This window comes from Leiobunum rupestre, chromosome 4, assembly GCF_980474605.1.
Source record: "Leiobunum rupestre chromosome 4, qqLeiRupe1.1.hap1, whole genome shotgun sequence".
In the NCBI taxonomy this organism is placed as follows: domain Eukaryota; kingdom Metazoa; phylum Arthropoda; class Arachnida; order Opiliones; family Sclerosomatidae; genus Leiobunum; species Leiobunum rupestre.
Genome location: NC_143387.1, coordinates 30,389,523 through 30,415,048, shown reverse-complemented (window position 1 = coordinate 30,415,048; position 25,526 = coordinate 30,389,523). Strand labels below are relative to the sequence as shown.

The 25,526-nt window shown below is 37.4% G+C and overlaps 1 protein-coding gene across 5 annotated transcripts; it reads right to left on the bottom strand.

The window, feature by feature from the left end:
* Positions 1 to 340: 340 nt before the first annotated feature.
* On the bottom strand, positions 341 to 24,106 carry LOC149947448 (uncharacterized). 5 transcript variants are annotated; one of them, XM_090172593.1, is made up of 4 exons: positions 23,771 to 24,106; positions 3,173 to 3,509; positions 2,844 to 3,101; positions 341 to 1,453 (listed from the first exon to the last, which is right to left on the bottom strand). In XM_090172593.1, exons 2-4 carry the CDS (start codon positions 3,488 to 3,490, stop codon positions 1,073 to 1,075), a joined length of 957 nt encoding a protein of 318 aa, XP_090028719.1. In that variant the 5' UTR covers positions 3,491 to 3,509; positions 23,771 to 24,106; the 3' UTR covers positions 341 to 1,072. The 5 variants fall into 5 exon arrangements, with proteins under 5 accessions (XP_090028719.1, XP_090028722.1, XP_090028718.1 ...); XM_090172596.1 differs by lacking the exon at positions 23,771 to 24,106 and adding an exon at positions 20,280 to 20,296; XM_090172592.1 differs by lacking the exon at positions 23,771 to 24,106 and adding an exon at positions 5,012 to 5,235.
* Between the last annotated feature and the right edge of the window lie 1,420 nt (positions 24,107 to 25,526).

The window sequence follows — 25,526 nt, the reverse complement described above, 5'->3', positions numbered from 1 at the left end:
GTACCAAATAAAAAGTTATGTTTTTGTGATATCGCGAATCACTTTTGTATTTATCGTAACAACAATATTTTCCCATAATATTTAATTAAACGTTAAATTTGAAAATCTAAAAATCATTCTAAGCCTTAATAACACTTCTATCCTCCAAGTTTTAACGTTCCTTGTAAAATATCCCCAAGAGTTTAAAACAATTATGCCGATTTTATAGTTATGATAAACGCCCAGTTAGTTCACTTGAAATTTGTCTTAAATTCGTAAACGAATAAATAATAAACGGTGTAATTTTTTCCAATTCGTTTATTGAATTATAGAATTGGTTAAATCCAAATAACGAGCGGTACAAAAATCTTCAGTTCCATTTTCACATTTTTTGGAACCGTATTAACTAGATCTACCAGAATAATTAAAACTCTTCACTTATTAAAGGGAATATTTCTGCAAAATGTCACAATAGCACACCATAACCATTAGATTAAAATTATCTTCTGTAAATTTCATCGAAGACACAAATTAAGGTCCGCTGAATCTGTATAGAGTATAGTGTGTATACAACTAACCTTTTCGTATAAAGTTCTTTTTAAAAAGCTATAAAACTTTCTTAAAATCATCGGTGTTATATGGTTTATTGTCCCCTCCTTTCTTTGCCAACGGTTACCGTACACGAATTGTCACGGCAAAGGCACTAATTCAGAAAGATCTAAGAACTTAGGAATCTGAGAGCCCGTTGCAAAAGTCTGCTTTGCTAGAATCGCACATGTTAATTTTTATGGGCTAGCACTTTGGCTAGGGCTTTTGCAACAGGCCCTGAAGCCGCGAAAAATTAAATATCAGTCCCTTTTTTTTCCTTCAAAATGTTGGAAACAAAACAAAAAAAACGCTTTTTGATTTTCATTATTTTTTTTGGGATAAGGCAAAAGAAAACACGTAACACGTTAATCGCGAGTGTTTCTCCTAAATAGGAATTTTCCACCATGTTATATTACAGCACTCAAAAAAAATCGCGATGTAGAACGGAACATTTCACATTAAGTGTATAAAAAAACCGCGGAAATAAGAATAATTAACTACGTTCTCATCGTCGCGCTTTTCCTTTGAAGCCGAATTTCTTCCAGAAGGAACCTTTCTTGAGGTGTTCCGGGCTGGGGTTGGCGTCCTTGTGGACGTTTCGACGATTTTCTTGGAAATCGGGGGAGGGCATTTGGTCGTAGCCCTTGACATCGACGCGAACGTGCGGGGCGTCGTCGTAATCCACTTCCATGCGCTCGATGTCGTCGTAGGACGTTTGGTGGGACGGACTCGAATGGCCCGAATCAGTCTCTTTGCGAGGGTCCTTCAGCATGTCGAGAAAGGTCGGTTCTGATTTGGCTACTTTCGCGCGGGTTAAGGTGAAACTGTAATTGCTGTTTTTCTCGTTGCTGGCTGGAATTGGCTGGACGACGTCGGTTTCCAAAGCCTGGGGTAACAAACACCGCAATTAATACGAGAAAATAATTACGATTGAATACGAGGAATAAGGTGGATATTTTTACAGTTTTTATCCGAAATAAAACTATTCTAAACTAAAGTGGATTTAGTCGTCTGCTTCAAAGTCGAGTTTGGAGCTGCTCTATTGGTGTGACGAAACGTAAAAAGTGTACATTTATAGTCCCAGAACAGGCAAAAAGTATTAGGGTCCACAAAAGTGATTTCAAGAACCTAATATGGGGCAATAGCTTAAGCCTTTGGTCAGGGTTGTAGAGAGATGGTTCGATCACTTAGCAATTCTACCATAGGAGAGTTTGGCTAAATAGATGGCGCGCCCGACCCTGTGTAGCGTCTTAAGATACCTATAGGCGTTCCCCCAATGCATAGAAGTATGTAATTAGTGAACATTAAATTTCCGTTTCTCAGATATTTATTTGAACTGAAATACAAATTTTGTACTAGAATTAATAAAGGAACAACACTGACCGTAGTTTTGCCTTTTGGCTCTTAATTAGTTTAGGTTTGCTTAGATTGTTCGCAATTTTAAAAAATTAAATTGTTAATGGATTTATAACAAAGCGAAAATTAACTAATTTAGAGATCATAACGAACCGAGATCGATCGACACGGAAACTTGGTAGTATTCCCTTTCCGTAGGTACTCCAGTGTAATGAGGTAAAGCCCACAAATATCTGTAGGGGCTACTAAGCGTCACTAGCGCCATCCGTGGTAAAAAAATATTTCGCCAAGTAAAAAATCTAAGTGATCGAACCATCTCTTTAGAACCCTGCTTTGGTACAACCCGCGCGTACTTTCTAGCTGTTTAATAACCAAACTTAGACATATCAGACTGAACGACGAGCCGCGGCTCGAAACGTCTCTCAATTTTTAAATAAATTATTTTAACAATAATTTACTATTATTCTTTTTTCACGGATGCCCCTCTTCGCAAACAATTTACAAACTACTATATTTAACATATATGACGATCGTCTGTGTGAAAGTGTGTTACGATAAATCAATAACAGACGGACTTTTGCTACAAAGCACACGAGTGTGGGGTTTAGAATCTGTGTAGTGCCATATCCGTAATACCTAAATAACATTGTTATCCACTTATTATATTATAGAAATCGCTTACCCCGGGCTTTCTTACCTTACATGAACTATTCGCGAGGATAGAATTAAGAGTAAAATGGCTTTAAAGGACTACACTAACGCATTACCTCGAAACCCCAGAACAGGGTTAAAGTATCCACCTATATAAAGAAATGGCAGGGACGGTAGCGAGAATCGGTAGAGACGCCTGAGCTTTTCCACTACGCGCTACTACGCCTTTTAGACGATTCTAAAGCATTCACGGGCAACCTCGTGATTACCTTGGGATCCTCGACAAATGCCTGAGCCAGATTCCTGCTGATCTGTTTCCTGATAGTTTTCTTCATGGACAAGTGACGCTCTAAATGTCTGATATCTTTATCGGTCAAGGTTTTGGAAGAATATCCCGATCCGTCCCGTTCCTCGGAAGCGGACCTAGGATGCGAATCGTTCCTGATGTTGTGGTGATTGAGATGGCTGTGGTTGTCCGAGAGACCAGCTCGATTATTGTTATTATTGGTCTTCTTATTCGAGGAATGCTAATAACGATCAAGAACGACAAAAGTTACCACACTCGTCATTACTCGGGGAAGGAGACTCGTGGACTTACTCTGGTATCCATTCGACTAGATGAACGATTTTCGGGAGATCTGCCTCGTATTCTCTCATTTTTGGTTTGGTTCTCGGTGTCGGTCGAGTCCGAGTGGTCGGTGTCGATGAAATCATTGGGCGACGAAGAAGCGGACAGGTCTTCTCTGCTGAAGGACGAATTGGAAGAGGACGAATCGTCACGCTGATTTCTTCGACGACTACCGGGAGAGTAATCGTAAACGCAAACTTCCGTTTTGCGACTTTCCGATTTGTTGCCTCCTCGGTAGGGGGCGAAAATGTCGCGGACGTGAGGAATGCTACGATCCATGGCTAGCATTGACCCACGAGCCGTTTAACTGTAGAAAAAAAAATTATAAACCTTCGAGTTTAAAGTTAGGCGTACATTAAAAACCATTAATTGTAGGACATAGTAACGTACTGGGCAAGCCAGGGAAAACCGTCCCACGATCTGTACCGCTTTAGATTTAAAATAACAAAGGCCGAGGGTCTCGCGTAGGCACGGAAGTTATACGCCGAAAAAAATACGGTTTTGTCTTCACCCACGATTTATTTTCGGTCTCGCGATGAGGGGGCCATATAATATTTCCGAAAACTTTTCCCCCAAAAGATCCGCTTCTTTTAAGTCGACAGACACGACTCTGATAGTTGAAGGGCTCTTCGGGAATCTCGAAAATTCGTCGAGAATGATACTCGCTTACAATAATTCGTGATTCAAGTCGACAACGCGAGAAAGACGCCGGCTCGAATATCAGCGATTCGTGATAATATCAGCTTAAAATAACACAATATTCGAATTTCGTGGCGAATGTGGGTTAAGGACGCGAACGCATTGTTTAGCCTCCTCCGCGTGGAACTACTTATTGCTTCGTTACGTTTATAAGTGGTTCGCGTTTAAGAATCGCTACGATATTTACTACACACGCGATTAATTACCCTAGTGACATTGACTGAATTTCCGCACTATATAGAGTACGCACGAACGTTTGGCTTTTTTCCGAGTGTGGTATCCATGGAAACTGCGTCCTAACAACGCGCAAACCATTATTTTTTATTTCACGTGAGATGGACACGCAAAACGTCCGCAAAATATGAAAGTTTTCTCACGTTGTTCACGAAATATGTCAATGCTATTAAAATTGTCGCGGGAAGAGGTAACAGTTACGAGGTCAAACGCAAAAATGTTGTTACTGTTCTAGGTCCAAAGTAATTTACATGGCGAGGGTATAAAATTCGTAACACCGCGAAGTTTCCGAGCAGTGGCGTATATTGTCCCGAATGGAGAATTGAACCATCAACTGCGAGCAAAATTATACGCCCAAGTTACATAGTATATCTCGTTGGGTTTACTCATTCGTGTAATGGATCCGATCCCTGCTAGAAGTTCAATCCAATTATCGGATCTCCCAGCTTGAGCGCAACCCCTCCCCTTTTAGCGTGATAATAAAATATTTATTCGCGTCTGGGAATATCAGCTAGGCGGCTAGAGGGTAAACAGGCGGACGTATATCACTTACGAAATGGGGAAAATACGCATTCTTTGGCGTAAGTTGGTCGCTCTGCACTCTTCGAAAACAAAGTCACGAGTCCGAAAAGGGAAGAGCACTTTACCGCGATTGTAAATAAAAATTTGCAAACGTGTTTGTTGGAAAAAGAGCGAATTATCTTCCAGATAATGATATTTATCTTTGAAAGTTGGTTTTCACTGGCCAAAAAATGCCGTTTCTATTTTTCCGCAACTCAGTCGTAGCGTCGTTTCAACGATGAGGAATTCCAACGACGGAATCCGCAAAATAGGCGCCAATGTAAACTCGACTTTACTTTTCTTCTCTCGTCTCACCTCGCTTAGTTTTTTTCCAGACTGTGTGTATCTCGTATCAAACCACGACCTAGTTTATTATATACGTAGCCTGTTTTGAATTTCTCCTTAGAAAAGGTTTAGAGCAGCCAACAATAAAGAAACTAACCGCGTCATTGGAGAAAGAAAGTAACAAATAAAAATGTTTTGGCGTGCACCGTACTTCGTGCAAAATGTGTAGGTGCTCGTCCCAAGATCTTACGCGTTAAAAAAAGTCGACGAAATATTTTACAGAAATTGTTGCGTTCCCTTCGACGCGAAAAAATGTATTATTTCGAATGTATCAATTATTAACTATATTAACACGCTAAAAAATGTTAAGAAAAATTCAATAATAATTGCAATTTTCTTAATTGCATAGATTTTTTAATTTTATTTTATATTAGTTTTCTACCCCTTATTACAAATTACGAACATTTTATATTATCATTATTGTTATTACGCAATAACCACAACCCTCAAAACATTTGAAAAATTTAAATTCTACATTTTAAATTTTTTAGTGAAAATATTCAAATGCCCGGTGCTTATTTCTAGCGCTGGTAAAATAGAGTATTAGATTTGGTCCTATAAGACTGGTTGGGATCCGTTTGTCGCTGAAACAATAACGCGAAAAGAAAACAGAGCAGACAAGAGCAGAGACTGGGCTTTTAATCTAAGGAATCCTCGCTTTTAAAAATATTTTTCGGAGTAACCAAAAGCATCGGACAAGCTCAACGCTGGCGAAAGAAAAACGGGGAAAAAAATAAGTAAACAAATCAAGTGTCCTGTATAAGACGAGGAACGGGCTGCAGCCATTTGAAACTTTCTTTGAATAAGACTGGTTTATCGCGGGCCTCGCGTACCAGAGCCAAACGAAGCTGACACTACACCGTCTACGAGTTCCATCTTCGCTTGTCCCAGCTGCCGAGACGGTTTAACTGGTTAGCCGATCTTCGAGCGCGGTGTCTTCAGACGCTGGATAAAAATCTAGAGGTCTCAAGTTGTATTCCTCCGCTGTTTCTACCGCAGTATGTTTTATAAAATGGTGAGAACCAGCTTCAAGGCGTAGCCGCCCGACGGATATACCAATCTCGGCATTTTTTTTTATAAGGCGATGGAAACCGGTTACATTTTACAATGGAGCCATTTGCAACCTTCGTTCATAGGCTGGCTCGCAATTTTTGCTTTCAAGTTTTCATCTTTTTTTTTTATCCCTCGAAACGACCTACCATAAAAGCGTGGGCCAAAGAAAAGTCAAAAAGTGAAAACCCCCACGCGCTCTTCAGACATTTAAAGAGAAGAACATCGCCGCGAAATCTCAAAGATCACCTTCTATTTTTAAAACTAAACAAAAAAATAATATTCTAAGCAAATTATACACGTACTCCTAATGATAAAAGAGCTAAGGACGTTCCAATCCATACTTATCAAATGAATATACGTTCATTATAACAGTAATTTAGGGTTTCAAAATTTAAAACGCGTTACTTTACCGTCGATGTTGATCGAGGGACAAAAACCCTAATTTTAGAATATTTAAATTAAAATATTATTAAATCATCGTTAACAATAGGGGCAATTTTAAAATTATATATTTAAAAAGTGATGAATATTATCGTAGTTTCATTACGTTAATAAAGGGACAAAACCTCAACATTTTTAGATCTAAAGCAAATTAAGAATTAAAATTTAAAAAGTCTTTATAACGAATTAAAATTACCTGAAAATCATCAAATTAAATTCCCGGTTAAACATTTTGTAAGTGTCTGGATTGATTTAAGTTTTAAAATGGTCCTTTAACACGTAGAGAATTACACCACGTGCTTTGTGTAAAACCACTCGGAGATAATCGAACTCATAGAAAACGTGTTGACGTAATTATTTGGCCAGTCGCTCATTAGGTGGTTTCTTTTCAACTATCCTAACTGTTTTTACTCAAAACAGACGGTTAGTCTTCCTACTCCTCCTCACTCAACAGTAGAGAGAGTAAACAGATTAAATCTTTTGTTCATCCTGAATTCGTCTACTAAAATAGCCACAGGCAGTGATTTTGGTAAAATATTTTTTTACTCCAACTCAAACTATTCGCCACCGCAGAATTGGAGTAAAATTACTCTTCTTAGCCTACTCCGAAATCCCAGAATATGCTAAAGCGATTAACTTTACAATAAGGGAACAAATTTTATAATTATCGCTATTTAAATTAGCTGGCAACATAAAATACAAAAAAAAAGTGTCCGTTCTAGTAAATAGACGTGATAGTTTTTTGTTGGGAAAAGGGAGAACGCTTTGGTAGCTCGGTGGACCGTGAAGGGAACAGATAAAATATTATGGAAAACCACAAAATCTCAATTGCGTTGGAAGCTGGGTATTTTTATCGGAATATGGGTAAAAACGGGCATCCCGAGGCATCATTTTACGACAAGAAAATAAGCGCGCTACAAAAGAAAGCCGTTCTAATTTGGAGCATTTTTTGAGTTCAAGGCGTAAATTATGTGATCGAAGAATTCTCGGCGAAGCAGGGCCAATATCATTAGGGAAAGTACATACGTTCGGATCAGGCGACCAAAGAAGCGAAAACTTCCCTCTTCGGTCGCCTCTTTTTGCTATTCCGAGCGCGAAAATGAACAAAATGTATATAATAAGAGGAAAGGAGATGTTTAAAATTTGTTTCATTATCGTGGATTTACTCGAAGCCTCCCGAGATCGAACCGAGATAAAGCTATAGTCTTTCCAATCTTTTCCACCTTAGGCGAGAGACTCCGTTTGCAGAGAACTTTGCGGTGAGCGCAGATTATTCAATTTTACACGCTCTAGAAAACATTCTCGTATACACACAATTCCAATCTTACGCAGACGCGCGTTTTTATTCAAATGATAGAGTTTAAAAGATTGGAAATTCGTCTATTCAATCTTATCAATGCGTATATAAATCCTAAATTATAGGATAATTATGATATGCAAAAAAATCGCGTGGATTCATTGATTGATAGCACGTTGTTCGAAAGATAAAATGATTCGTAATTAAACGATGTATCGGTTTATCAGTTTGATTACGCTTTCACCACAGTTGAATTGTTTTTGCTTTAGGCGACATGCAGGGCCCCCACTCGAATCTTGAATTTTTTTATAGGAAAAATAGAATTATATTTCTAAAAATATAGGACTTCATAGACCTATTTTTACAAAATTATAGGATTTTATAGGACTGTATATACTATTTAATTTACTAACTTTATGCATTTAAAAACAAAATATATATTTAGAGAAATAAATCTTTGATTTTCACTTAAAAAATAGAAACTATTTAACCATTTTATCACAAAAATATACTAGTAGCTAACCATGTTAACAATAACAAAAGTATAGACTAGAATGACTTGGTATAGGAATTTATCCTATAGCAAAATCTAGCAATTTAACTTAGTGGCTGGATTTGAAATGAACAAAATATAAAAATTATAGGATTTTATAGGACTTTTGGGGGATTTTGCTAAAAATATAAGATGTTATAGGACATTTTTTAAAATATAGGATTTTATAGGATTTATAGGACCTCTGGGGGCCCTGGACATGGGGGAGATTTGAGAAAAGCCCCGAGAAGTTTAAATCTAGGTGTCACTGAACAAATTAGAAATGCCCCGGAGTTAATATAAAGTTTCTACGATATGCATGGCGAAATTAACTTATTCCTTATGCCTAAGAAATGCACTGATTAAAGTTAAATTTAAGTTTTGAGTTTCAGAGCAGTAGAAGTGTATTTGTAATTTAAAAATTAGGGATTTTAAAATGTAACCAGGAACAATTGGAGGAAAAACCAAATTATTTGCACATAAAACTGTATATTCCAGTGATTCTCAAATGGAGCTCCAATAAAAATTCTAGGGCTCTACAAGATTTTGAGCTGTGCTATGATAGAATTAGTTTCGGTAGAAAAAATTAAATACCTAACATTTTTTTCAATGTTAAATTGAAATTGGATTTCACGAGGTGACACAGTTTGAGAACCGCTGGTATATTCTATCAATGAATATAAAAAAAATCCAAACAAACGTTACTGTACGACAAAACACGATATTTAATTTCTTTGACATATAAGTATCAAAAACTATTGCTATAATCATTGATCAAAACGGTCACTTCCTCCGCTAGCGAAGATGCCATTTCACCAAACGTCATTTCAGTTCTATTTTTCAGTTTTTAATTAACGACCCCCTCCCCCAATAAGTAGCGACTATTAGAGCTAATTATAGAGAATAGGGAAAATGAACTTTAGATAAGAAAAATGCCTGGAAGCCAATTTCAATACCAAAACAAGTAGAACAAGGAAAGCTTAAGTACATAGGAGGTCAACACGTCCTCCATTATAATTACGCGCTGCTCATCTTTAACGTAAAATACGGAATTGAAGAAAAAGAAATAGCCCAAAAATACGAGGGGGAGGTACCCCATAGAAATAAAGAACGCGGCGAGTCTAAAATTGTTCCCAATTTTAGGGCGCCCATCTGGCAATTTCGTCAGATTGCTCGCATCGATATAGGAATGCAATCTATAACTAAGTTTCCTCGTAAAAACCTGTAACGAAACTCGGGCTTATAAACATCAAAATGTCATCCTAATATACCTAATCTATAGTTAACAAATGTCAGCGGTCCATCCGAGTGAACTTTTCCTGGTGAGGATTCTAGAAATAACGCGACAATTATAGCAAAAGTGATACGGCGAGCGAAGAGGGTCATGTGGCATTAAAAGTGAAAATTTACGTGTTCCGATACGATCCGAGCAGACCAAAATAAAAGACGTCTTTTGAACCTGAAACCGCTGTTACTGGGGAGTCATCTTCCTATACAGATAAAAACACGAACGCCCCAAACTAGGTTATCTAGAATAGGTGCGCGCCAAAAAAAAGACAAGAAAATAAGATTTTTATTTAATTTTGATCTTTGTCTGCAAGTCGTGGGATATGTGGCCCTTATTCGGACCAAAATATATTTTCCCTCTCTTCGCCAAATTCGTTACGATCAATATTTTTTTTTTCTTTTCTCAGTCAAATTTTATAGAAACCCACGAGGTAAAAGTTAAGAAAAGTATAATACGTAATTTGAAGAAAGTTAAATGGCATAACACCCAATTTTATCCGTAGCTTTCGGATTGCAACCCACGGTCTTCGTCGCTTCCAGGAGAGTCGAAAAGACGGGTTTTCCATCCAGCGAATCAATCAAAAGACCCGTAGAGTAGGGGCTTTAAATTTTAAACCAGTTTCTCTCGAAAGAAAAAACTGGTACGTTCATTAAAAAACGTGTGGGTCAATAGATGGAGCTCGCAGACGACGCGCGGTGCCGGTTTCCCGATAGAACAAAAAACTCCATCTTGTTGGAATCTACTCGATAGCCGGCCACGCCGATTGGAACTGGACGGGAGTCAATGCCCCAACAAAATCAATACCAACTTTCTCCGTCTACCTATAGATTGTATACATATTATATAATAGAATTGGTAAAATCAATTGCCCGCGATTTCAAAGGCGGTGGAAAGGGGTACAGATTTAGCGTTGTCCCATTCAATTGGAAGGGACAGTTCGGCTGTCCAAAAGGCAAAACCTAGTAAACGCCAATTTTGAAAATTTCGAGTTAATAGTAAATTGAAGTACGTAAGTGAATTGTACACCTATTCGAAAAATTACAACGAGCAAAACGGATTAGAGTACAGTAAATACCATTTACGTTAACGTAAGATATAATGTTGATCAAAATAAAGAAACTGAAATATATCAAATTTTAAGAAAATGGCGTTTACTAGGTTTTGCCATGGAACAGCCGAACGAACATTACAGGGACTTTAAAGTGTGAGCTTGTCTGTACCCTTCGAATGTGCTTTACCACTTTATCAAATGTCCCTGCCAGTAGTGCCCAAAAATATATACGGGAATTACAAGATAAAAATAAATTTTTTGTATCATTATAGGACTAATTGCCCGATTTATAGGCATTTTATAGGCTTAAAATATACAAACTTTGTGTAACTGATTTAAAGCATACATTTTAAAGTGTTGTCATCAGAAAAAACTTAAATATTTTCGCCCAAGGAGAGGTTCTCAATTATGCCTTTAGAGAAAATTACAAAGAAAACATTTACGGTTGGTGTAAAAAATTACGATGACAAAATATAGGATAAAAATTTTAATTACAAGCCTCTCAAAAGCTATAAAACATCGCTAAGAAATATGTACCCATTGTAAGGGTACGAAATTGCTGAAGCATACGCCGAATCACCATTTCATATTACTTCGCCTCACGATGTAAATGTACCTAACGTTTCAAAATGAACTCAATAACGAGATGTCACGGACATTTAAGTACACACAATCCCCCCGATGTATTTAAATTTGAACAAATTTTCAATAATCTTGTACATTAACTTAATAAACCCAAGAGGAATTTCATAGAAAATTAATTTTTAGAGTAACCTGGTTTTGGAAATAAGGTAGCGAAACGCGAAGTAGTTAGATGGTACCTGTATCAATTGGCACGAAATTCAATGACCATAGTGGGTACCCGATGTCCCGCGAATTGGCCAGAAATCTTACTTAAAGTTGAAATATATTAATGCAACCGAAAACGTAGTTCAGAAACTGTCAGTACTAACTAAAAATATAATTTTCAAACAAGTCGGTCTTAATTAAACAAAGTATGTGGATTTGAAGTCGAATATCACCAAAAAGCACTAAAATGGGCAAATGACCAACTTGTGGGGCCCCGGTCTCCAAATTTCCTTTCGATTAAGATTTCCCTGGCCCTTCTACGTCCAATTCTCGGAGAGTTATGAGGAAAACAGCGGCATCGGCTACACTGCACGTGGGTCCGGTACACAAAAATCCCTTAAAGTAAAGTTTATCTTACTAAGTCGCAAACACTTACTTAATGTCATTGCTAACTTAGCCAACTTTTCACGAAGAAGTACAAGTTCGCATATCAACTACATTGGTCGGGGGTCGGACAAAATACCGTAGTTATATTTGGTTAAAATCCACAAATCCTTCAAAGAAAATCCTCGATTTTGTTAAAAATCTAAAATCCCGTAGCCCAAAATGCAAATGTGAGACCCCTTGAATTTTTTCCCATATCATTGTATAAAGTCAAATCTTGAATAAGAAAAACTTATTGCTGTAAATGTGTACGCAAATTTTGTAAACCCTCATAAATTTCACCGATTTTTACTAAAAACTTTGAATTTCCCCGACTTTACTGTCAACAATCTAATTCGCTGATATTTCCCCGGTGTAATAAGTTTAGAAAGTAACAAAATGATGTATTTAAATCAGCAGCGGGTGCCTAAGAGCAACTACATGTGTCTAGCAAATAACATTAGGCCGTATAGTAGATTCAAACTAACAGGGCAAAATCTAAAACAAACTAAAAAGGGCAAAATCTAAAACAAACTAAAAAGGGCAAAATCTAAAACAAACTAAAAAGGGCAAAATCTAGAACAAATCACTATCTGCGATATCGACCGTTTTTAAATATTGATAGTATTGCATTCCGGCCTAGCCATTAACACAGGCCAAGAAATAAATAATTCTACCATTTCGCGAAACGCAACACTCGAGCCATGATATAAAAAAGAAAGGTTCGGCTGAAAGAATCTCTTAGATTTCATATTTCGCGCAGTGGTTGCTGTTGTGGATTTGCCACTTTGGGGGATTACTTTTATGCGGGGTCACGCTCCGAGTGCTGCCCAAGAATATCACCAGAACTCGCGTCTCTACAAGAAATAAGAATTCAAAAGTTCTTTCATTTCAGGTGCGCGCTTACAGTTACGCCGCATTGTGTAGCGGACGTGTGTAGCCTGCATACTCGGAACAAGCTTTCAGTGTTTGGTAGCGCGGCCGAGAAACTATTACTAATTTTAAGCAAAGCATTCCGCGTCGTTTCCGTATTTTAAGAGACGAGTTTTGTTGTGTCTTTTTCGGCCCTCTTGGGTGGGGTTTTATCGCAACCAGCCCGTGAACTTTCCGACCGTATTCAATGATCTCCTTGTTACGAAATATCCTATTCTCGGCTTCAATTTAGCGCAATTTTATACGATTTTTTTTAATATAGCGTCAAACCGCAATTTTGTTTAAAAATGGATTAATTTTTTGTATCGTTAATTCTATGCAAATTAAAAAGTTGAATCACCTAAACGTTTATTTTTTTTTAAAAGTAGTCTTAACCACTTCCGTTATCGTCCATTAGTTCGGCAGGCTACGGAAATTCCTCGAAGATTAAATAATTTTCAGCTACCACACTTTTAAGAAAGCTCTCTTGACGGCATATTACTGCTGGCAATGTCTATTAACATTGTTTTAAAAAAAATTATAAATATATAAATTACCGAAAAATATAATTAACGAATGCTTAAAATTTTAGGTATTGTAAATAACTTTTTCGTAAAGGTTTTTTTAACGGTTTTATCATAATTGAATTTTTGTTCCTTAAAGATTTGTCGAAATTCCACACAATCTACACAAAAATCTCGAAATTAATTTCAAAATCTTGAAACTCTGTATAAAAATCAGTTCTAAAATTTCAATAGCATTATAAAGAAAGCTATCACAGCAAAAAATTATATATTAAAATCCGAAAATCGGTTTCAGATTTTCAAGTGTCCGACGCCTCGAAAAAAAATCCATCCCAATGTTATTAATTTTTAGTCATTTCCGCCCCACTTTAAATACCTATTTCATTCTTTCTCATTTGTTTTTAAAATTGTTTTCAACCAAAGAATATAATAGTTAATATTCGTGTTGGGTAGATGTGTGGAAAAGGCCTTGGAATTTCAATAACCAGTTAAGGAAAAGTACAGTTACGGCAATATAATATTTAACATTAAATCTAGCGGAAAATGAAAGTAATTTATTCTTGGCAGATTCGCGACCATTGTCGAGAAATAATGTAACGAAATGGGGAAATCGCCGGAATGTCCCCCAAAAAGAAACGGATCCAGATGTAATCTCGAAACCTTATAATAATAGCCCCATTGTTCCCGATGCGAATCGGATAAATATCGGAGTGTAATTCGCCGCGATTTAACTATTCAAATCGAGGACTCCCGTAATTGAACTGGCCCGGCTGTTGTCTTCCGCGCTGGAGGTACGGGTATTTCTTTTCAAAGTTACTCCACTTTTTTAGCGGGATGCGGCGACGCGGTGTTCACCCTTTGAACCCCCTAAATTTAGGTTCGCTGAGTTTGCAACTCATGGCCATCAGACCGATAAGTTTTCGTGACTCAACTGTAGCCCTCGTCGTTTCTCGCAACCCTATCGTCGAGTTGCTCGAGCAGATGGGCTACGTCTATCTAGATCGAAATTTACCATTTTAAGGGCACCCGTTGAACGCTATTTATATCGAGGTCGTGCATTTTTTAATGCAAAAATGGAAAAATAAAACCTTTCACTGCCGCTCTCCATATGTTGCGGGTGGATTAGCTGGGGCCTTATCATAAGCGGATCACGCTGACAATGCCATTTTCATTGGAGGTTATATGAAAGACCTTTACCTAGATCGCATTGCTCATTGCACACTCTTTCACCCTGATAACAGGGCTTCTGCAATATTTTCAGATTCAAATTTCCCTACTTTTCCGTTTTTTCATAACCATATATTAAGATTTTTTCCTCACATTTTTTAAGGTAATAATTTGACAATTCTTAACTTTATATTTCACTTTTATCAGAAGTTAAGATCAGATTATATTATAGTATAGTATACTATTCAGGTTATGTTTTAACTAAAAAAATTATGTCACGTTTATAAATCTTAAGTTTTTTAGTCCCTGACGTTTTTTTTTCAGATCTCCGACCTGTCCCTGAGATTTTCAGATTTCCTGGCTTTCCCTGACCCGTGACGACTCTGGATTAATATGAAAAATATATATTTCACTTGAAATTGTTCTAGTCGTACAAATTTTGATTTGAGAAATTCCGAAGATGCCTCATGAAAAAGGCTTTAGCTAATTGAAAAAGAATACTTCGTGGATTAATTTAACTATAACACGATTTAACCACGAAACTACGTTAGACAATAATTTCTGCAGCGAAACAGTTAACGAAAGGCGAGGTCTAGAATCGCGCCTAATATTTCTTCAACGAATTTTCAACCCTCTGATTAGAATCTTTTACGAAACGCCCTTAATTGCGTCACGTTGCAATCGGGAGAGGCAAAGACTCCTTTTTGTATGATCTACCCTACCCCCCCTCCTCCTAATATGACGTCACAGAATACTTGTTGTGACCTCTCGATCATCGCAAATCGAACCACATATTACAAAACGGTACCTGAAAATAAAATTATCCCGACTCTGGTTTTAAACATGTCTTGGGTAAAATACAAACCAGAGAATAGTAGCGTCCCGTAGGCCTGCCCTCCATTTTGGGTAGTTAATTCGCTACAAAAAACTATCGCGCTACGCCCCCTTTGGTTCGGCATTGAAAACTAGATGGATAGCGGCTAAAGCAGACGCTATCAGTTTTTCCTCATCGTTACTCGTTCATTTGACTTTAAAAATAATGATATTTGCATTTGAATATAATTTTGGCATCGTTTGCTTATATTTTGATCAGATTATTTAAGAACTCGTTTTGGTCGCTAATTATTTATATAAAAGGAAAAAGCTCATTTATAGATTTCATGAGACCATTCATAAAAATGAAGTACTAGCCAAGTCTTTAAAACTTTAACAAAGAGCCCACTTAAAATTTCAATTATTTATAGGCGAACTTGAATATTTTTAAATTATAGGACACTTATTTTATTACATAGGATTATATACGACTAAATATTTCAAATATTGCAACTTAACATAAGCAATAATACCTCTAATAATACTAACTCAAAACGAACAGGATTTTAAAGAACATTTATATAAATTATTACAGGAGAATATCGGATAGCTTTAAAATATATAGAATTTTATAGGAATTTTAGTATATCTAATTTCTAAAATTACGATATTATTCTCAAGTACTGAAAAATGAAAACGAAAAACTTAAAGAAATTTCCAACGAGAATAAATAAGAAACAGCGTAATGAAAGACGGAACCCTTTATGGTCCAAAATACGAAACGACTGAAGTACGCGCGAGGTAGTGAAATACCGCTACATCTTTGGGCAAATAACAGGCCACCGAAGTTTGACCTTGTATGTAAAGCAGGGAGAAGTGACCGCGGGACGGGTAGCAATTAAAGACAATCGGGTTTGAATAGGCTCTTAAAAGAGAGCCGCGCTACCCCCTTACCTGCCCCCCCCCCCTCCCAGAAAACCTGTCAGAGGTTCGGAACGTCTTTGGAGAGGGTAGATTATATTAATGTATATCAAAAAGATTCAGGATCTTCGCCATAAATTGGAGAGAGAGAGAGAGAGCGCCTCCTATTTACTCGCAGAAATCAGCCTCGGGCAAGAAAAAAGGAACCAAATTAAACCGAAAGTGTAGCGTGTACGCCGCTTCAATTCGAATTTTGGTTATATTTCCTCGATTCAAAATGGGAAGACCTTGATTTTAGTGGTCGCTAAAAAGAGGCAGGGGCCCCCGAAACCTTCACTTTCCTTCGACTGAGATATTCCCAAAATAACGTTATATGCCTCGCGTCCCCCTCCGGTGTAATTATAGAATTTGTCACGTGTCGCACCATTTGCAATTGGGAAATTAAACAAACTGCGCTTAAATTACAGCTTTAACCGTTGCAAAACTCTGGTACTTGGTCCTCTTTTCGTCTCTTCGCGACAAATTAAATTAATTTTGTTTCTTTAAAGCCGTTTCATATGTAAATCTGATAAGAAATTGCAGGGTTGCCATAATGTTTATCGTTCAAATTCCCCGACTTGTCCAGATCATTTTTGCAGAATTTAACTGATCTTTTTAAGACCAAAATTATACACATTTTTTTACTTTATTTTACTTTTATCCGAAGCTAACGCATTTACGCCAGCTAATATTTTAGTATAAAGTTGGCTCTTGGGGTTACGTTTTAGCTGAAAAGAAAATTGTAACTGCAACATTTAATTTTCAAGGTAAATTTAAACTCTGTAATTTTACGTTAACTTTTTTTAAATTTTTTAAAAAATTTCCTTTTAATCCTATTTACCAATAGCCCCGATCAGCGGAAACCCCGCGTTCTCACCGAGTTAACGAACTAAAAATATAAGTATTTAAATACACTAGCTCAGAATCGTTTCCGTGAATATTAAGCAATTTAAAGTTAATTTAAAATACGGGAGCGTTGATCCGATAGGGCCAATTAAACACATTTAAGGGATTTGTAAACAACGTTAAGCGCCAATACTCAGCCGTTCCTGTAATTTTATTTTAAAAATGGGTGCTCGTAATTGCCCGTTTATTAACCACAACAACGCAATTTAAAATCTAAATACCATTTTCAGTTAAAGTTCAATTTGATTCGTAGGTGTATTTCTTGAATGTAACCCGCGAGCAGACCGTAGCCGCGATTTTCATCATTAAAGAGAAAAATGTACAATAAAATTCACATCTTGACGAAATTGGGTTGCAACAGAAAAGGGAGATACGGCGAACTGCCTTGGATATTTTACAAAGCTGTTAAAAAGAGCCATTGTCGGAAATCTATCAGGTGTATAAGTTTAGAAATTTTCGTTACGAACAAGTCGTGCGGTGAGAATACAACGTGGCTACTACAGTGGGGCCGATGAATCGGCCACATAAAAGCGAAAACCGGTAAATCAATTGGGGTTACGCAAAAACACCGCTGTACTAACATGATCTTGACAAAACAAAAAAATCCACGACGAAAGTATACGAAGCGCGGCCGTTGCTTATTGACCTCTAAAAACCGACTGTTTTTAAGGGTCAGGTAAATAATTAACGGTTAGTGGTAGATCCGACTTGGCTTTTTCTACGTGTTATTACGAGGGAACATTGTTTAAAAAATTTCAAACATTACACGAAAAAAAAACCCCTTAAATTGTAGTAAAAAACTCGAAAAAATGGAAATAAAAATGTATTGTGCTTTCTTTGTATTTTATTTTGATATTTCCTCGTTGATAGATTGAAACAACGGCTGTCATTGAAATCGGCAGAAAAGTTTCCCTTTCCGATTATAACAGTATATATACTTTAAATTTCCCCCTTTTTTAACGGATGGACAAATCATAAAAATAAAACCTAATTTTCCTCGTCCGTTACACAATGGGAAAATTGCGTAACCGTTGTTCATATTGTTCCAAATTACCGAAAAATAGGAACTATTTGAAATATTTGACAATTTTGAAGGTTTTCGACGTATTTTACCGAGTGTATGTTATGGCGATTAACGGACGGGTTAAGGCACCCCTCGAAAAACGCGAACGGGGGAACTTGTAGCTTAGTGTAGACGTAGCTTTATCCTGAACAATCTTAAAAGTTCCGCCTATACACGTTTTCAAGGAGTGATTTAACCTGTGTAAAAAAGTTTCTGGGATATTGTAGCGGAACAGAATAATCTTCCAAAATTTCGCAGGATACCTTTACATCAGATTTAATTCGAATGTTAAGTATTTTTAAGACAAGTGTAAAAAGTGTAATCATAATTTTGCATACTTCCCCGTAATTATAACAATGTATTACTTTTAAATTTGTCAAGATTAAAACTTCCTTGTTTTCCAACTGTAATTTGCAAATTATAAAAAAAAAATCAACTTTTAATCGTCTATAAGAATTAGATTTACGAAAACTTTCTGTACATATTTGTCAGGTTAAGCCACCCCTCTAAATAGTGTAGAGATAACTTATGATACGTCTACACTTCTTCAAGTTTCCCAGTTCACGTTTTCGAGAGTTGCGTTAATCTATCTTGAATTTATTAACCTGTGATATTTGGCATTGTTGTTCTAATGAAATCGTACTTACGCAAAATTTCATAATTTTTACGAATCGGCATACTTGACTGGGTCGTTGCGATGAATTCTGATTGGTAAAATTTAATACCTTTGATTATAATTTTGACCACTAGAATAAAGAGTAATTTATATTCGACCAACAACTTCGAATATCCATCTTGAGGCGATACGAGGGTCTACTTAATACGCTAACCTCATATTTCTCAAAATATTACAATAGTTCGACACCTGCGAGAAAAAACAGGTTTAGATCAAACTAGCTACGTATATAGTTTTTTTTTGTCGGCATTGGCCATCGCGATCTGATCCCCGATTCTAGAGCGCCAGGATAACCGCGGGAGGGGGATGAAACGGAGAAAATGGGACATAATTTACGAGCCTCCTCTCTTAATGAATAATAAAATAAGAATCCAATTAGGGGGGAAATGCGCGTTGCAGTCTATCAATAACGACGCGCGGAATTTAGGACAATTATATTGTTATAAAACTATTTTGAATACCGCGTATTATATCAAGCGCAATCCGAGACTCTCTTTGGCCCATTGAGAGACACGTTATTTACGCTATGAGCTTTCACATTTCTTTATTTGGGTCGTTACCGTTTCAGGTACATTTCCTTACGTGGCTTCTTGTTAACTCTGGAGTAGCGACCAAATCTAACAGCTTTTCTTAAAAGAGAAACCAACTGTACGAGGATGGAAACCTCTACAAGCATTTTCAAACGCAAACGTCGGCATGTTTCCTGATTGATAAATATAGTTACAAATTCCACTAAAGCGTAACCCCTATTTCCGTAAGATTTAAATTTGACACATCCGCATCAACTCGGAACAATTTTTTTCGTTTAATTGAATTAGTCGGAATAATACCAATTATCTTGTATATCAATGGACGAATCCCAGATACTTCATGTTTCTATATATCAATGGACGAATCCCAGATACTTCATGTTTCTATATATCAATGGACGAATCCCAGATACTTCATGTTTCTATATATCAATGGACGAATCCCAGATACTTCATGTTTCTATATATCAATGGACGAATCCCAGATACTTCATGTTTCTATATATCAATGGACGAATCCCAGATACTTCATACCTCTACATATCAATGGACGAATCCCAAATACTTTACATCTCTAATGGACGAATCCCAAATACTTTACATCTCTACGTATCAATGGACGAATCCCAAATACTTTACATCTCTAATGGACGAATCCCAAATACTTTACATCTCTACGTATCAATGGACGAATCCCAAATACTTTACATATCTACGTATCAATGGACGAATCCCAAATACTTTACATCTCTACGTATCAATGGACGAATCCCAAATACTTCACATCTCTATATATCAATGTGCTATACTCACAATTGGATTGTTTTCAATCTTTTCAAAATCTTCTATAGTGAAAATATCTTTTGTGGAAACCTTTTTTTTAAATAATTAATCAAACGTGTCAAGTGGAATTCCAACGCACGCACGGGGTATCGAGTAGATCCGAGTCGATCGGAGGATAAAACGATATTTATCTACAATATCAAAGAGAAAGTTCAAAGGTCAAAAACCCCGGAACGTAAACAGAGAGCCGGCGCTTCCAAAATCGTTAACTCTTTTCTCGAAAACGGCGCCGATATCGACCGCGCGCCGCGGCACGTTTACAACGAGGCTATTTCACAAACAAAATTGGCATTTTCTTTCGATTTAGGACGGGCGCGCGGCTCGACGGGCTTCGTCTATTAGGCGCATCAGTTGATATTAGCAGCAGGCCACCCGCGATTCGACTCTCTCGCGATTTCTTCTGACACGGAAGTCAACTACGTATAAACACCCACACCAATGACGAAAATGAAACTGAATATCTGGAAGAAAAATGCGCTTTCGTATAGTCTTCACGTAGGGATGGAATTACCACTGTTGGGAGTTTTGCGATGAAGAGCGTTTTATACTCGTGAATTTGGTTTTCACGGTGGCCAGTAATGCGGTCGAGCATTTACAAGTTATCCTAATAATCAAGATTAACAAATTTAATCATGTTTTAATAAATTTAAATGTCTATCCAGCCGAAGCTACAAATTTGATTTAAATCGTATTTAATCATACCAAGGTGCAGGGTGACCAGGGAAAGGCTTTGAAAATGTTATAGGAAAAATAGTAATTTTAGAGGCCAATTATAGGAAAATATAGGAAATAAAATGGGCGTAATATAGGAAAATACACGACATTTAAAAGGAAAATAATAAGGTAATTATTGCATATCGGTATACTTTGACTCGAATCACATAGAATATTGATAATTTTTGGTACACTTCTTACTGGCATTATTGGATCACTTAGGTTTGTAAATCCGCTAACAATATAAGTGATCCAAATTTTTTTCGAAAGTGGCAATGTTTTCACTAGATGTTCTAGGACACGTACAAAAAAATTCTTTAATTTTCAAAAGACCGTGAAATTATAGGAAAATAGGTGAAAATTAAGGAATTTATAGGAAGGCATTAAAAATATAGGAAGTCTGGTCACCCTGCAAGGTGTCCTATGTATGGACGTGCCCCTACAGTACGCTACGCAAAAAAAACGATTTCAGTCCGACAGAACAATTGACTTACCAATTAGACATTTGGCATAGTTCACGCGATTTAGGACTGGACGCGCCGTAAGCTATCTATCTACGAGATTTTAAAGCGACTAAATTTTCAAGCGTAGAATTGTTTGTTTAAGCGACGTTTTTTTCGCTGATGGCATACTACCTACGCGTAACCCTGACTGGCATTTTAGGCGCGCGGATTATTTTGACACGTGTCACAACGACAGATGTTCTTGCGAAAGAAAGCCACTGTAAAGGTTTCACCAAATCAACCCTATCCAGCGTGACGCAACAAACAAATATTTATACAATCCCATACACGCTTAAAAGCGATATCTAAATTCATAATTAGCTGACGCGAAACGTACGTTTCAAATATAACGGTGTCTAATTAGAAATAATATATCTGTATTTCTTATCCAGTTATTACGCGGCTTAATGTAAATATTAAACTTACTGCGGAGAGGAGTTTAAAAAAAGGTCACCAAAGTTAAAATTAAACCCAATAATTGGTGTAGAAATCACACGGCTTTGCGATGTGTAAATTTATTTTTTAACTAGAAGATTTAATTAAATATAATGCCGTAACTACTTCAATAAAATATATGTACACTTATGACGGGCAAATGAAACTTTGGTAACGCTAAATATGTTATCATCTAGTTCTACGTAATCACTTAAGAACAGTCAATTCTGCAAGCCTGCAGTACACCAATTTCGGAGAAGTGATTACGGAATATATAATATACATTAATTAAAAATAGAATAAAGAATAATTAAAAGCGGAATAATTCAACAATACAAAATAAGAATAATGAAGAAAAAATATAATAATTAAACCAAAATATTTTAAAACTTATATTTTAGAAGTTTCTTTTTAGCAAGGAATACTTGGGCAGGACATGATTGTTCGAGCCCAAGCTTGCACCTCAACCGACGATTGAGTTTTCGAACCAATCTTATAAATTTTGTTTTGTTTTAGTTAAAGTTTTGTTCGTATTTGGTTAAATAAAATGATTATTTTTGAAAATTCGAATACTTTTCCAACATACGAAAATTTAAATTGTGGAAATTAAAGGACAAAATTTTAGTTTGCCCAACTCGCCACAGTTCCAAGTCGAGTGTTTTCAGGGAAAAATTCGCCAATTGTTTTCGAACCCACGATATTTTTACGCTTTCGATGACGCTCTACAAGTTTCTCATTGACAAATTTATTCCAGCACCTAGCGGTGGAAATCTAAGATTTCAAGAAACGTTAAAACAATTTCCGAATTCGATGAAATTTCGCGGACGAGTGTCCCCCGGTACGGACAACGTATCGTAAAGATTTCAAATATCTAGAAGAAAAAAACTTTATCGAACAAAACACCCTGTATATAATACATATATATAACAATCTCATTGTTTTAAAACTTAGTTGGCTGTAAAACATCAATGTTTCTCATTCGGATAAATGTGCGAATACCTTTTGATAATCGAGTTGCAAATAAATATTATCAACGATGACGCTTGGGTAGTTCGAATTGAAAGCCGCAACTAACAATATACGGTAAATAGTCTTAATGAGATTAAACGGGAGGACTTTAAATAGTCGCTTTAAATAAGATGGTTATGTACGTTCAATTGTCAATTGGGGGCTGTCTTTCCCACGCCAATAAGCCTATTCATTCATTCTTCATCGAGCGAGAGAGAGAGAGAGAGTGTGTACGAGAAAGAAGTCACAATGACATCAAATGCGTCCGACGCTCTCAGCCAGATACTCGAAGCTGAAAAGTGGATTCGCGAAGGGACCCGAGAGGCACGCTACTAAACAACAGCACCCGGCTAGAGTTCGACAATGGGATATTAGCAGCTCTTTGGCCCATTCAATAACAGTCTTCTGACCCCAGCCAGGGGAAGAATGAATCATCAACGGCACCCTATACGCGTCCCCAGGGTCAGATTGCGCTAGTGATAAGCCCCTGGTACATTTGGCAATTCGATATGTCGTCATTAGCCGGCTGTTTTTTGGAGGTTGACGTACCAGATATTATTTGGCGAACGGGTTAAATCTCCAACGACCACCCTCCCCGCTAATACCGGGTCGAGGGGCGTTAATTAAACGCCAGAGAATGATTAACCCCTAAAATCCAAACGATTAGGCCACCCCGCGGCGGATGCCCCCTCACCTCATTTAGCCAATCGGCCTTCGAAATTCACGGTTGACTAAATCGCTCGTTATTTCGACATTTATGCTAATTTCAACTTAATGATTTTTAGAATATTTACTACTTACCGAGAAAAAAACAAGATGAAAACGAAAGTGGTTTTCCCTGACACCTTAGTTTCTTAATTCGAGAGACGGGCGTCGCATTTCGGGTTGCGTTGTTCAAATGATAAATCGCGGCACTGAAAAATATTCAGTCACCAAAATATCAATGAAACGCGAATAATTGAAAAAGGACGAGAAACACCGGCTGCCAAATGGACGAAATGATTTAATTCGGAAAAGACATGGCGAATTAAATTGATAACTGAAAAGGTAAACCGTGGAACTGAGCCTTACGAAAAGCGCGGTCCGCGGAAGCGCCAGTAGCAGCGGCAGCGCGAACGAAATCCGTAGTGCCGGCGCGGCTGCAAAACCGAATGGAACGGAGAAGGCGAGAGACAGGTGCTGAGCGCGCCGACCACCAATCCAGTTTTCCCCTTCTTCCAAACAGAGCGCAGAGTTTCTCCCCCCCCCCCCCCTCCCGACTCCCACAGACAGTTTGATAAACAAGACGTGGAACGAAATGTATAAGTGGAGTCCTCCCATTTTCACCAAAAATAACCTTTCTTTTGGATTGGTGCGGCACAGGGCGAGGGGCTGATCACTCCGCGTAATCGGTGTACAGAGCCGTACCTTTGACTGTACTAATGGGATTACGCGTAATCTTTGAAGTCCCTGCCTTTGGCAGTGGTAATCTAAGCGTAATCCGGTGTACAGATTTTCTAAGATTGGTTAGCCCCTCGGCACAGGGCCGCCTTATCCATAAGGTAGATTAGGCAAAGTGCCTAGGGCCTACGAAAATTTTAGGAGACATAAGGGCCTACGATTCCATATAATAGGGCCTACGAATGTCCGAAAAGAGATTTTTGCCTAAGGCCTACGGAAAGTTTAAAACGGCCCTGGTGCGGCAGTCGACATTAAAGGGACTTTCAAGGGAGAGCTGTGGGGAGGTTGAAGTACATTTAAAATACGTCATTCGGCCGCCGTTCGTTGCATTTACAAAGTTACACTCTGACGACGTTTCTTGAATCGACTTCCAACCCCCTTGAAAGTCCCGTTAATGTCTAATTATTCGTATTGACCTGCATGACGACAGAGGAGGGGAAAAGAGAGTAGAAGTTACCGGGGGCCTGGGTTTACACCCTTCTCCTAAGTGGCGCTAGTAAAGGTAGTCTTTTATCTTATTTGTCTTACAAAAAGTGGATAATAAACATAAGTATTGCACAGAACGAATTCGGTTAATGATAGTCTGTCGCGGAGTGATTGCGAAAATTATAGAAAGTTTCCGAACAGGAAACTCGTCCCTTCCTACTCAAAATAGTTGGTTAGTTTGATGGCTAGAAATACGAACGTAAACGCGTTTAGGTTTGAAATTCGAAAAAAACTAACTTCTGAAATGGAACCAGTGTTTATAATAGTTATTTTTATCTTCCGATTCAATAATTCATCATTATTTTCCAAAAGTAAGCGTTATTTACACTTTTGAAAGCATTTCAATTTTCAATAGGCCTTGGCTGGTACGTCGAAAAGGCTGCCGGCGGACCATCGGCGATCTTCCGGGCAGCCTCCTAGGAGCAGTTCGCGGAGAGTTGTCAGTCCGTCGGTACGTATTGATTTACGTTGTCATTGTATTGGCGAAACAGGTTATATTAAAAAATTTGCATTGGGTGAATAGGAAGTGTCATACTTATGTGTAATATCCACTTATGGTCGTACGTATTAAAAATATGATAATTACCTTAAATGTTGATTTTCCTCGAGTATTTGCAATTTTTTAAAATTT